Source organism: Netta rufina (assembly GCF_964035555.1).
Source record: "Netta rufina genome assembly, chromosome: 16".
NCBI lineage: Eukaryota > Metazoa > Chordata > Aves > Anseriformes > Anatidae > Netta > Netta rufina.
Genome location: NC_140140.1, coordinates 2,383,272 through 2,397,625, shown reverse-complemented (window position 1 = coordinate 2,397,625; position 14,354 = coordinate 2,383,272). Strand labels below are relative to the sequence as shown.

At 58.4% G+C, this 14,354-nt stretch overlaps 1 protein-coding gene across 1 annotated transcript in view; it reads left to right on the top strand.

The window, feature by feature from the left end:
* The first annotated feature begins 219 nt into the window (after positions 1-219).
* The window catches only part of JPH2 (junctophilin 2), a 29,240-nt gene continuing 15,105 nt past the window's right edge, over positions 220-14,354 (top strand). The window contains exons 1-2 of the mRNA XM_084296776.1: positions 220-723; positions 7,641-8,424. Coding sequence (XP_084152902.1) covers positions 345-723; positions 7,641-8,424 — 1,163 coding nt within the window. The 5' untranslated portion in view covers positions 220-344. The remainder of the gene's footprint in view (positions 724-7,640; positions 8,425-14,354) is intronic.

Sequence of the window (14,354 nt, the reverse complement as noted above, 5' to 3'; positions counted from 1 at the left end):
CCTTCATAAAAGGGCCCCGAGGAGGGGGCCGGCCCGCGGGGTTATTTTTGGGAGCAGCTCCCGGCCTCCGATGGCCTTGTTAGGGCAGCGCTGACCTCCCTCCGGGCGGGGAAAGGCTTGGGGCGGGGGCTTGGGACCCCCCTCCTTTTTTTTTTTTTTTTTTTTCTTTTCCTTTACCCCCCCCCCCCATCTTTTTTTTCCTCGCCGGCCTCCCACGGCCAGGCGAGGCCCGGCAGCAGAGGCCGGAGCCTCCCAGCATGGGGCAGCCTCGCCCCCGGCTCCTGCCCCTGCCCGGCTGAGGGGGGGGGCGCTGGGGGGCTCCCCCCTAGCCAGGAGCCGGTGCCATGAGCGGAGGCAGGTTCGATTTCGATGATGGAGGCGCCTACTGCGGAGGCTGGGAAGGGGGCAAAGCCCACGGGCACGGCATCTGCACCGGCCCCAAGGGTCAGGGCGAGTACTCGGGCTCCTGGAACTACGGCTTCGAGGTGGTGGGCATCTACACGTGGCCCAGCGGCAACACCTACGAGGGGTACTGGTCCCAAGGCAAGAGGCACGGCTTGGGGATTGAGACCAAAGGGCGGTGGGTTTACAGGGGCGAGTGGACCCACGGCTTTAAGGGACGGTACGGCACGAGGCAGAGCATGAGCAGTGGAGCCAAGTATGAAGGTACCTGGAATAACGGCTTGCAGGACGGCTACGGCACCGAGACGTACGCTGATGGAGGTAAGGGCGACGGCGGGTACCAGCACGATGTCCGCCCCGCGGTGGCAGCGGTGACCTCCTCCTGCCCCATGAGTGAGGGCTGGGTGGGCACGGCGCCCTCTTGCCCGTCCCACGGGAGCTGGTTAATAGCATCGGATGGTGCAGGCTGCGGATCCTGGCTCTCCGGTGGTCGATTCTTCCAGCTGGTGGCTGAACCCGAGTTAAATGCCTCGCTGCTTCGTGCCCGCAGCCAGCCCGTCGCTTTCTGGTCAGGCAACACTTTGACGGTGTTTTCATGCTGGATATGAGCCACCCCCGGCATCGTAGCGTGCTTTGCTTAGGTATTAAATGCTGCTCGCGTGCCTTCAACTGGATGCCTGAACATCTGCTTTGGTGAAATGTTTGTGCTCAAGTTATCAAAGCTGTTTAAAATACGTAGCCACGTGTCTTTCCCTAAAATAAACCCCTTTGGTTACTCTGAAGCTCACAGTCCCTTCGGTAGTGCACAAATGGCACCGAGCAGCCGGATATTTGCTGTACTCTGTGACTGCTTAGTCTAATCGTGTTTTTGCCTTAGTGGCAACTTTGGGGTTAGAACCATTACAAGAATCTCTGTGCAAGTAATTCTGTAGCTCCTCAGTGCTGTAATGTTCCAGGCTTCCATATTTAGGATAGCTAAATAGAGAGGGTGATTTGAAAGAAACACGCTTCAAAATATGTATCAGAATTACATCTATATTTATCCAGGACGTGCAAAGGAGTCAGTTTGTAAGGAAAAATAACAGTAATGGTATAAATATTCAGACCGGAGAGCATCGGATTTATAGACATTAGCAAAACAGACTCATTCAAGGTAGCAGCCCTCAGGGTTGTGCTTTCATATATTTCTCAGCAAGTTGCCTAGGCTCATGGCTAACTTTTTTTGGGAATGCAGTCTTGAAGTTGACTCGCTTTCTTTGTGCCCTTAGGCTGTAGGTATAGACGCAGACCAGAAGTGGCTCATCCCTCCTGCTCCCTAGGTCTTGGCCTCTATCTGCTGTGGGCCTCGGAGCTGTTAATGAGCCGGGCCTTGGAGCTGTTAATGAGCCAGGCCCCGCCGCCTGCACTGCGATGCCGAGGCCTAAAGCATGCTCTCTTCGTCCTTGCAGAGCACTCTTCTAAAAGCCTAACGAGTTGCTGTGAGGTGTGTAGGTTACAAGTGAGGTGTGTCTGGGTGATTTGTAATGGGCAGAGATCAAATAACTGTGAGCAGCACGTGAAAGACCTTCGCTCGGCAGCTGTGTGACTTTAATTCTGGAGATCTCAAAGTACCACAGATTCAAAGCCCATTCCTCACTGCTTACTAAAATGCAGCTTTTTTTCTGAGGGTGTAGGGCTGGTGCCTTTCGGGATCATGCCCTGTGGAGGATATTGGTGAGGGAGCACGGGGAGGGCTGTGGCAAAGGTGGTGGTGCCAGCACTGGGCCTACGGCACGGGGACAGGTGAATCTTGCTGCTCCTGCATTATCTCCTCACCTGCACGCAGCCACCGCCTGCACCATCCCGTTGTGGCCATGCCACTAATTGGGCTTGTTAATATTTGAGTTTGGGGTTGCCTAGGTAAAACCTCAGGGCACTCTGTGGGTGGATGGCATGAGATTGGCGACCCCCTAGAAGGCAGTGGCGCCAGGAACAGGGCCCTGGGCACAGGTGGTGCCGGCCAGCTCGTTGGGAGCCATGGGTCGTCACGGGGCTTGTGTGAACTTCAGGTAGATGGAGCCCCTTCTGGGCCTGTAAAATGCACTTACACTTGAAATATACATAAAAATACACGTATCAAGGTTGAACTTTAAGAGACACTTGCAGGGTTGTCTGTGCTTTGTGTCTCGTGGCTGGCTGAGGCTGGTTGCTAAATAAAGCCCAAACCTAGGGAGAAGCTTTTTGAAATCCCGTATGGATTTCTGGTGCCTGTTAAGGGGTGAGCTCCCGATATAACTGAGCTCAGGCACTGCCTGGGTTGCTCCCGGTCCTCTCCTCTACCAAAGGCCCGTTATGAAAGCTGTGGGAGGCTGAGAGCTTGCAGAGCTTCCTTCTGTAATGCTGACTGCAATTGGCCATGAGGCTCAGAGCTCCTGGTGTGGATGAGCAGAGTAATGCTCCGAAATGTTTCTGTGGGTGTCCGAGCTCAGTCGTGTGTGCTTCAGTCACCAAGAAGGAGCCTGGAGCCCTTTTACAGGGGCAGGATGTGACAGCTAAAGTGAATGGTGATTTGGGCTGTGCAAGGCACGGCGTGAAGGAACTCATTGTTTTGCCACGTAAATTCAGAGCAAAAACCTTGGTTTCTGCTTCTGAGTTTTGTCACCACTGTAAGAAGTCCTTGCTTTTTGGATACGTGTTTATGGTGGAGTGCTCGATCCTGTCAAATCTTGCTGTAGAGAAAAGTGCCACTGCTATTGCAGGATCTTATTGCTAGCATATGGCCTGGGCTCAAAGCTGTGCTTTGCTCTACAAGTCGCTGTTTATATATGCCTAGAGAGAGGAAAACCCTCGCTTGCAATCAAAGCAACCTAAACCCAACTGATTTTTGATGCCACGGTTTGCTGTCTAGGCAGCTAAGAGAAAACAGCGGTGCACATTAACCGTGCAGAGACAATTAGACCAGAGCTCACAAGACCGCAAGACCACAAGGGGAAGGAAGCAGAGAAGAGGGCTCCAGTGGGACCTACAAAGCGGGGTGGCCTGGGGCTGAGCACCCTGGAGTGGTAGCACCTCTCACAGACCCATGGGTCTGTGGGCACCTGCACAAAATGTTGAATTATCTCCATGTGACTGAGCCCGATAAAGCAGCTCATCAAAGGTCACGTAACGTCAGAGACGGAGCAGGGACTCAAATCCCTGTTTTCAGGTCCAGCACCCAGACTCCCTCCAGCCCAGGCTGCCTCCCTAGTAAAGCTGCTGCGTGGCTGACTGTGACCCGTGAATTAACGCTGTGTGTTTTGTGTTTATTTTCCCTCTCTGTTTCTTTCTCCCTTTCTCTTCTGAGAGAAGCCATTAGGTAATGCTGTAACAGCCTTCCCGTGGTGGCGTTGGCACCCAAGAGAAGCACTAGGTTTTCACTGGCGTGTCTCGCACGTGGCGCTGTGCGATGCTTTGATGTGCCTGGCCTTCTGCACCAAGTTCTTCTGACACATCTGTCATCGCAGTGTCTGGGTAGAAGCAGGTGCTCGGAAGGCAGTGAAGCTATTGGAGTTGTTGGCATTATTTACCTGGCTGTTTGTATAATTTACATTCATCACTCATTATCCTAGCACCTAGGTGCTGGGCAGGGGAGCTGTGATGCTGCTGGCAGCAGGCTCTCACACCCAGGGCCCCATCCTGCTGATGCACAGGGAACAGAAGTGTTCAGAGGTAAAGTCTGGGGACAACATTTCCATCAGCACCATGGTTTGATCCTTCCCATGCTATGAACACAGATAGGCCCTCCCCTGCTTGCTCAGGGACAGACAGAGGTGGGGGATCTTCTACCTGGGCATCACAGAGAAACTGGCACGTTTTGCCATTCCAACAAGAAAAAAAGCAGGCAATAAGGTGTTGGGAGTCCTGTGCCTGTTCTGCTTTCTGCTTTCTTTCAGATACTTACAGGTATTGCATCCCCACCCCATGGGCTTCCTCTTGCAGCCCGGTGCCTGCCTTGCTCTCCAGAGCTAACACGTGCTGATGAATCAGACAGGTGGCCGTGTGTCCCCCATCCCGTGTCATGCTGTTGCCAGACTGCTTCAATAGCCCCAGTGTAATTCCGGCTCAGATGTGTGCAGCTCTGCTCTGAGACCAGCCCCATGGGGTTTGTACAGCCCCAGCCCTCTGTTGGACTCCCTGCACGGGTATGTGTAGGTTAACTGGGTCTGGCACTGCTCAGACCTTAAGATTTCGAAGCAGTCTGCTCTCAGGGTGCTTTATGGTGTAAGAAAAAAAAAACTGGGGGGGGATTTTAAATTTTTTTTGGTGCAGGAAGTGGAGCGTGAGAGTGTGACAGCTCCTCCGGCAGCCTCATGGCTGTGCTGACAGATGCCCCACAGAGGTAGGAAAATAGGCTCTCTCTTCCCACTGAGGGGAAACTGAGTCATGAAAACGTGAAATCAGCTGGGCCAGGCTGCCTGTGACTCTGTGGTAGCTCTGATGGAGCGCGGTGGTGCCTCCTGCCTGCCAGGCTCATCCTGCCCATGGTACCCATGCAGGGTGGACGAGGAGGTGACGGCGTGTCCCGGAGCATTGAGCTGCTCCCAGCATCTCCTGGCTGTGCTCCAGGCTGGTGGCTGGGCATGAAGCCTCTGTCGGGCTCCGTGCATCACAGCGTGACACGGCCGCACCAGTGAGCCCTCTGCTCGAGCTCCTTGAGCTCTAGCACCCGCTTGCCCACGTTTGCTTTGTGGGTTTGTCACAGTGGCGGTGCTCTCGGTTCTGCCAGGTGGCGTTGGCAGGTTTGGTCACACCACGAGCTGCCAGGGCCTCGTTTCTTGTCCCACATGGGACACCCTCTGCGTGGGCATGTGGCCAGGGATTCACGCAGGTGCCTGTGAGAAGCAGGCTTCCAGCTCTCTGCTACCCAAAGACCTGCCGTGCCCTGTGGCTCTTCCCGTCCCACCTGGCCAGGAGGTGCCCGCGGCACTGCTGGAGGGAGGTCGGGGACTTGCTGGAGGACAGGGGCTGCCCTGAGCTGAGCCTCCAGGAGAGGCTGAGCCCCAGCGAGACTTCTCCAGAATTCCTTTCCCAGGTGGTTAATTCGACGGCGCTATCAGATGCAGCCTGCAATGTGCAAGGTTGGCCTGTCCTGCGGGGAGGGCTCCGGTGTCACCCCTATCGAGTGTCAGCCCTGCGCCGGCGGTGGGGCACCCTGGTCCTGAGCTCCGTGTGGGGAAGGGGTGGGGAGGGAAACGGGGCAGCGAGCGGTGCTTTCGTGCTTGGAAGGCTTGTCAGCACTGCACGGAGCAAGGGTTGGGAGCGAGGCAGGGTGAGGAGCACGCCCGGATGCCTGCACTGGGGGGGGTGAGGCAGAACTCGGGTGATGATCCCAGCTCCCAGCTCGTGCCTCCCTGATTTTTCCTAACAGACTTAAACTCTGCTAGGAAACCAAGCAAAGGCACCCGGCTCTGGAAAACTGTCCCCGTGGCTGGCTGGTGCGGATGCTCTGCGCTGCCCGGCCCCTCCCTCCCGTTCCCAGGGTAGCTGCGGTGCCGAGATGCCGTGTGCCCGGGGCAGGGAGCGCTGGCGGGGGGTGGCTGCTCGGGGGCAGCAGCTGCTGCCCGCCCGGGCACTTCTTGCCTTTCCTGGCCCCGGCGCTGTAAGTTAACACCCCGCAGGCGGGTCTGGAGAGGATTTCAACGAAACCTGAAGCCTGGGAGTAGAGATTATGCTGCAGAAGTGGCCTGGGAGAGCGTAAAATATGCACTCCCACCATCGCCAAAGAAGGAGCTGCGTTTGCTCTCCGGGGACTAGGGTCATCCCTGGTCTCAGTAACAGCATCTGAATGTGGAAATGAATGTCTGGAAGCCGGGTGCCCCCCTCCTTGCTGGGCCAGCCGAGCCTGGGTCCCCGCTCAGCTGCACCCCCTAGGGTCACCCCCCCCGGGGCAGCACGGGCTGGCTCCCCAAACCTCAGTGCCTTTTTTATCTGCTGAACAAAACCCAGGTGTTCTCAGACCCGTGCCCACCAAAATGCCCCCTGCACGGCTGGCTGCTCGCAGGGAGCCGTGCCCAGCAGCGTAAAGAGCAGGGCGCCTTTCCAGGGAGCTTTGTGCCCCCCCCAGCACAAGGCAGCCCCATCCAGATGCCGCAGCAGGGCTGATCGATGGGAGCGGAGCTGAATGCTGCTTTTGTTTGGGGTGGTTTTGCCGGTTTCTGAGGCAACTGTAGCTCGAGGAGAGCGAGACGGGGAGGGCAGCGGGCCGGGAGGCGTCCCACGCTGTCCCGTCCCGTCCCGTCCCCGCCACCCCATGGGGCTCGCTGGGGACACGCTGGCTCTCGCAGCCCTCCTGGCAGGGGGGTAGCGCTGGCATCTCGGTGCCGGGGGCGAAGGCTGCCCCAGCAGCCCTGCTCCTGCTGGGAGCCCTTCTTGGAAAGGGGGATTTGATGGGGCTAATTGAAGTCTCTTGGCGTCCTGGTGGGGAAAAGCAGAGCTGTTGTCTCCAAGTTGCTGTTCCAGCACCTGCGGAGGTGCAGACCTGGAAAGGGCCAGGCTAGTGGAGGAACAATGTGCTTTTCCCAGTCCTTTGGGGTCCCATACTGGAGGGTAGCCCTGGTCCTGCTGAGCACTGTTCTCCCCGTGTCCCCCCGTCGTATGGCACAGTGTGTGCAATCCTGAGCTGGGGCTGGAGAAGGGGGCAGAGCTGGAGGAGCCTCAGAGACCTGCTCCTCTCCTCCCTGTTTTACCCATTTCTTGCTTTGTGGCGTGAGCCTTGGTCCTGGGAACCACAGGCAAGCTGTGTCAGGGCCAAGCAGATGCTGCTGCAGGTACCTGGCAGCCCGTGCTATGGGCACGTGCCCGTCTCGGGGGTCTAGAGCTGGTCCTGGCAGGCTGCGAGTGACAAACAGCAGAAGGGGCTGGAAAGGACTGTCACCGAGCCAAGAAGAGCCGTGCCACCACCGCTCACGTGTACACGTGGGGCTGCTGCCACCCCTCGGCACAGCCCAAACTCCAGCCCCGTGGGGCTGCCTCCTGCCCCCTGTGCTGATGCCAACCCAGACTCCACGTCCACCGGGCGGCTTTGGGTTTGCACCAGCACCTTTCTGGCCTGTGCCCTCTGTCCTTGCTCCCTCAGGGCAGCGGCTTTCACAGTGGATTTCGGGTGGATTTGGGGGTCCTGTCTCCGAGGAAGGGTGCGTGTGCCCTGCAGCCCTTTGCTGGCACGCGCAGGCGGGACGGAGAATGCCGCCGCTTCACCGCCTCCCTCTTCTCTCCCACAGGAACCTACCAGGGCCAGTTCACCAACGGCATGCGGCACGGCTACGGCGTGCGGCAGAGCGTGCCCTACGGCATGGCGTCGGTGGTGCGCTCCCCGCTGCGCACCTCCCTGTCCTCCCTGCGCAGCGAGCACAGCAACGGCACCCTGCCACAGCAGGACTCCCCCGCCGCCCACCCCGAGAGCCTGCCCGTCTCGCCCACCATCACCCGCGGGGGCTTCGCCCTCAGCCTCTACGCGGACGCCGAGGCCGGCAAGCCGAAGAAGGGGGGGCTCTTCCGCAGGGGCTCCCTGCTGGGGAAGCTGAAGAAGTCCGAGTCCAAGTCGTCGCTGGCCAGCCAGAAGAGCCGCGTCAGCTTCCTCAAGAGCGAGAGCGGGATCAGCTCGGCCGCCAGCGACGCCACCTCCACCGTCAGCCTGGGCGAGGGCGCCGAAGGCGAGGAGTACCCCCCCTTCGAGTCCGACATCGACGCCACCACCACGGAGACCTACATGGGCGAGTGGAAGAACGACAAGCGCTCGGGCTTTGGCGTCAGCGAGCGCTCCAGCGGGCTCAAGTACGAGGGCGAGTGGCTGGACAACCTGCGGCATGGCTACGGCTGCACCACGCTGCCCGACGGCAAGAAGGAGGAGGGCAAGTACCGCCACAACGTCCTTGTCAAGGGCATGAAGAAGCGTGTCATCCCCCTCAAGAGCGCCAAGATCCGGCAGAAGGTGGACAGGAGTGTGGAGGGGGCTCAGCGGGCGGCGGCCATCGCCCGGCAGAAGTCGGAGATCGCGGCATCCAGGTGGGTGCACGGGGCTCTGGCGTGGAGGTCCTTTGGGGTGGCGGTGGTCCCCGTCCCACCGGTCCCTCTGGACCCGACCGGGTGCCCCCTGGCCGTGCCCCGGCAGCGGGGTCAAACGTGGCTCTCTGCGATTTCTGCTTCATTCTTTTTGCTGGTGGAGCAAGGCCAAGGGCCCTTGCAGCAGCCAGCGGACATTTGGGACCTGCCACGGAGCGGGGAAAAGCTTCCAGCTTTTTGCTGTCTCCATCTCCTTTTTTAGCCAACCTCAGGCTTTCAGCCCCTGGAGAGTCCTTGTGGCAAACGCACGCACGGTGTCACCGAGCCGCAGCCTCTCTGCCTTGCTCTCACCCCATGGCCTGCTGCAGCCCCCAGCCCCTCCCGCAGCCCCGTCCCAGCCCCTCAAGTGCCTTGTGCAGGGCAGCTGCTGGCTGCTGTAGAGCAGGAGCTGCTGAGCCGGGCAGCACCCAGTGCCTTGCCAAGCTGCCAGTGGTGGCGTGAAGGGGGCAGGATGGAGAGCAGCGGGGTGTTGGCACTGGTGGCTCCAGCAGGCACACAAGCAGGGTGCGTCCCAAGCACATATTGCCTGCAGCAGAGACTCTGCCCCAGAGCCCCCGGTACAGCTCAGGGGGAGCTCCCAGGCCGTTTATCGGGTCGGGCTCTGTGAAGGCAGCGCTGTGCCAGGGCTCTGGGAGCCGGGAGCAGATCCCACGGGCGGGAGGAGCGTGCGTGGGGCGTGCGGCAGCACGTGGCCGCCCCGTGTGCCCCCGTAGCCCTTGCACCCATGAAGATGTGGGCACGGCCAGGTATCGCTGTGTCCCCTGCACCGCCTGGTGGGCTCTGCTCTGAACTAGTTGTGTCAGGAGCTGGCTGGCGAGGGAAGGGCTGATGGCTCCAGCATCCCTCCCAGGAGGAGATGGGAGAGCAGCTCTGGGGCTGGCAGGAGAAAATCTTCTCATGCTTATATCCCCCCCGCCTCTGCATGCATCTGAGGGGCAGCACCACATCACCCTGTGGCTGGGGATGTTGCTGCCCATGTGATGGGGGCCCCATGGGACTCGGCTGGTTGGGCTTAGCAGGACAAACACGGTGCCCCCCTGCTGCCGTGATTTTGGGGCCACATTGTGGCATCGGTGCTGTCCTCAGGCTGCTGGGAGGTGACTGTGGCTCCAAAACTGGTTTTTTGTTTTTTGTTCTTAAATGTTTCTTAAATTTTGTTCTTAAATGTTTCTTAAATTTTGTTCTTAAGCCAGGCACAAACCATCTTGTTCAGGGTTTAATCACCCAAGTTGCTTCATTATTGTGCAGACATGGGGAACAGCTGCCCAGGGGAAGGCACTTTTATTTCTAAACCTCTGCCCTCCTGCACAGCCCAGACATGCCCAGCCTCTGCCTTCCTGCCTCCAAAGCTTTACAAGGAGCACAACTGGCCTTTACCAAAGCCTCACTGCCTCAGCAACCGGCAGGGAGAGGACAGCCCGATGTCAGAGGAGTCACGCAGGGACAGCAGGGACACAAACCCCAGCCCGGGCTGCTCCTGGCTGGGAGGCTCGGCTCAGCCGACGCCGCAGGAGCAGCACGTGGCCGCAGCGCTCGCAGCCGTACATAAGGAGGCTGGAGCTGCAAAAGCTACTCCCTGAGAAGTCGGTCAGTTTACATAAGCCTCTTTTTATTATACACTATTTACACGTTGGATCAAAAGCGGCTCGGCTGTGTTTTCCATCAGGGGCTGGAACGCGCCACTGCCCTTGCTGGGGACCGCATCCCTCCCGGCGCAGCTGGGAGATAATTTCCTATTAAGGGAACCTCGGAGCTGGAGGAAATCGGAGGTTGCAGCGCTCCGGGACGCCCTCCCCTCGCAGAGCTCCTGGCAGCACGGCTGCTGTGCGGGGCAGAGGGCGCAGCGCTCCCCTGGCAGCCCCGGGATCCCACGAGGAGCATGTCCCCAGACCTGCTGCGGAGTGGGGACTTGTCTCCTCCCTGCTGTAGGCTGCACCTCACCCTTTCCGTCTGCCTCAATGCCGGGGTTGTGCTGCTCTGTGCAGAGCTCCTCTTTCCTTCCCTGTTCAGCTCAGGTTTGGGATCAAGAGCAAACAGACCTCATTTTGCCCAGAAAGGGTCCTGAGGTGAAATCCCAGCTCCAGCACCAGCTTTCTCTTTGGCCTTGAACCTTGCCTCGGTTTCTACACCCGCAGCAGAGAAGAATTGCCTGCAGATTGTGAAAACAAACCACTGCAGTTTACACAAGGGCGGCACTATCGCTAGCATCTCCTTAGCTCGCAGCTACGAGGTGAAGTTTTCTAGACCTTGTATTGCTTCCTGCAGGGCGCTCTGTACCTTACGCCTTTGAGACCGTACAAATCCCCTTTTGGGGAGGACATGACACGTGTCTGTGTGCGATGATCACTACAGAATAATTCCCAGGGGGTGCTCCGTGTGCCTCTGCTGCTGCGCACCGATGTTTGATTTCTGTTTGCTGCCGGCATGCGGGGGGGCCCTTGCAGGGCTCAGCTAAGGTGCTCTCCAGCCTTCCGCTGCTGGGGAGTGCAGTGTCAGTAGGAGAGCAGAATTCGCTCTCTTGCACCATAAAAGGCTCTTTAAGACAGAAATCTGGAGGAAAACAAGCCTGAGCTCTGGGGCTGCCTCCACCGGTGGCGCCGTAGGAATCTCAGGCACGCGGCCGCGCTGGGGATGCGCGGGCAGGATCCTGAATGAAGCCAGGCACTGAGCTCTGCTGGGAACGCCTGAGAGCAGCAGGGACGGGGCTGGTTGGCACCTCCAGCCCCGCTGCCCGCTCGATTTGGGTTTTCTGCCTGGTTCTCCCCAGTCTGCTGCTGTCCTGCCCTGCCCAGGTCCCTCCCAAGCCGCCTGCTTGGAAATCTGGCTCATTCCAAAAAATATCAGAGAGGGCGGGACAAAGCCTCCGAAAACAGGGAGTGGGAGATGGGGGGTTGGATTGAATAGCAGGTTAAATAGAACAGCTGGCTGTGCTTTGGAGTTTGATTGCTGAAGCTGTATGCCCAGGAGCTGCCCAGCTCACAGGAGCAGCTTTACTTCTTGCTGGGGCTTTTGGGGGACAGCATCAGTGTCAATCCCACTTCTGTCCCCGTGCAGCAGTGCCTGCCGAGATCCCCCTGTGCAGGAGCTGTGCTTCCCGCTGCCTTGGACCAAACCCAGTGCAGGCACTTGCCGTGCTTCCAGGAAGGCATGGATCTGGCCAGGCTCTAGCAGTTTGACGGGCGTACGTCCTGCTAACAGCACCTAAAATATATCTGCTGCGTGTCATAGCACCAACGGGAAGGGAAGGGGTGAGGGACAAAGACTGCCGCTGTGCTTCACCTGTTCATATTCTGGCCCTGAGGCTGAATGTGTTATGACTGGAGAATACACCTAGAGAGGAATACGTCGTGGGTATTTTTCTAAATGCTCAGAGGTCCTGCAATCCTGCTGCTTGGGTACCGAAGCCTCGATGGCTGGGTTTCAGGGCACGGCTCTCGAATCGCTTCCCGAAGCCACCCTGCCCAGCCTCTCCTGCGCTCCCAGCGCTTCCAGCCCGGCCGGGCGGCTGCGAGGGGGACGGGGCAGGAGGGTGCAAGTGACGCGCGGGCATTGCTGCAGCCGGCGCAGCGCCCTGCCTAAATAAGGGAAGGCAGAGCAGGGGCTTATCAGCGCTGCCCCGCGCGACAGCTGGGAGCCGCCGGCAGCCCCCGCCGCCACAGCTCGGCCGCACGCTCGCAGCCATCGGGTGCTTTGTTGGGCACAGTGCTGCCCTGCCTCCTGTGCTGCCTCGAGGTCTGTGCCTCCAGGGAGGCCGGCAGTCCCCGTGTCCTCCGTGCCCATGGTGCAGCCCCATGCCCATGGTGCAGCCCCGTGCCCGTGGGGTGCACACTGTGTGCCCAGGGCTTCGGCTGTGCCGCCGCAGCTGCCCAGCTCAGCATCCCTGAGGCTGGCAGGCTCAGATCCAGGCATTGGGCATGTCAGGAGGCCGGGGGAGGCCTTCCCAGGCCTCCAGGGTTGAGGCTGGCAAGCAGGAGAGCAGCTGAACCTTCCCTGCTGAGCGTTGGTGCTCAGCCTGGCACCTCGGCAGGCGTTAAAGGAAAGGTGCTGGGAGCTGGGGCGGCAGCGAGGGGACGCTGCTGGTGCTCCTCCTCGCGCTCACTGCGTCTGTGTAGAGGGTGGCGTGTTTAGTTCATCCTCAGTTAACACAAACTGTTGTTTTAATTAACTCCTCTGTCCCGTGTGCCTGCTGGAGGTGATGCTGTCAGAGATGCTCCCGGTTCCCAAGCATGTGGTTTGACCACGCCGAGCACTGCCCCAGGCTGTCCCCACACCCCAAACCAGGACTTTGGGGACTCTCTGTCTTTTGCATGGTGGAGCTGGGGGACGTCCAGCTCCTGTAATGGGGAGGCAGCGGGGTGTCTGGGGCTCGCTTTTGCTGCTTTTCATTTTTTCTGCTTTTCATGTTGGCTGCCCCGAACAGTGGCACCAGGGCACTGTCCCCATGGAAGAAGACCTGTGCGCAGGGCGTTGGGTGCTGGGGAGCGAGCAGCCGTGTGATGCCTTCACCTTCGCTTCATCCCTTCCCCACAGAGGCCTCCTCTCCAGCCGCAGCTGGCTGCAGCCGGAGCACTGACACATTTTTGGCCAGGCCTGCTTATTGTGCTGAGATGCATCGGCTTCAGAGCGGGGTGCGCGCTGCTTTATCTATTTTCCACCCGCCTCGCACGAATTTCCCGAGGCTCGGTCATGCCCTAGTAGGGTAAGAGGGAACGTGCGCTTCCAGTAGCTCCCAGGAGAAAGCATCTGCTGGTGGCAGAGGGCTTTCTGCAGGGCTTCCAGTGGGATTTGGATTCGGGACCAGCACCGCCGGGACTTGCTGGGACCCTGAGCAAGAGCAGAGCTGGGGATGGCTACGGACCGGGGAGCAGGCCAGGCAGGGAAATGGGCTTAATTGGGATTAATGGGCTGCTTGGCCTGCCCTTGTGGGAAATCCTTATCTCAATGGCTTGCAAACACAGAAGAGGGAGAAGTGAAATGAGGCTTTCATCTGCAAAACGACTGGAAAATGGCAGCTTCATGCCCGATTGATGCGCTCCTGCATGGAGCGGGAAGGACTCGAGTCCCCTCCACATGCTTGAAATCAGCCGGCAGGGTGCCAGGCTTTCAGATCATCGCTTTCAATCAGGCTTTGCTCAAGGGTTATCGTCACTTATGTGGAATGTGAAACAGGCTTATCTCGAAAAATAAAAAATATTGAAGTAAACTGTCCCATTTAAATATGAAGCCAGACATAGAGAAACGCTCCCTCCTCCTGGTGCGTTTTTTCAGCTTATGCTGGTGCTGAGCCAGAGCCCTTTCATCTTCTGCATACGAGTTTTTGTAGTTTTGCTCCTGCAGAACCTGCTGCCACCCGGCGTCCCAGCCCCTCGTGGCCGCAGCAGACGTGCAGGAGCCGTCCCAGCTCATGGCTCGGTCCCGTGTTTCTTCTGGGCTCCAACCTGTGGACGTCAGCTTGAGAGACCCATGTGCTCGTAGAAAAATGCTTCTGCCTTAGGTTAGATTTAACAAATAATTGGGCTTCTAACCAAAGACAATATTTTAAGAAATCTGCCTGCTTTCATTTCCTTACCAAAATAATAATAATAATAATCCTGCTTTTATTTTTTTGGCTGGGGAAAAGGACTTCCAGAACAGAACCTGTACATGTATTTCCTCGCTTTCTTGGTTTGGGTTGCTGAAATCTGGAAAAACATTCAAATTACAAGTTGTTAAAACTTCTCACTGAAAAAAACAACAGCCTGATAGAGAGAATGCCCACTTTCTGACCCAGTCCAGGGCTGGCAGCCAGGTAAAACCCGCTCAGACTGTGAATGCCACCTGTTTGGCAGAGCTCCGGGCTTGGGCTGGGCTTCCTTGAAGCAAGCGAGCCCTGC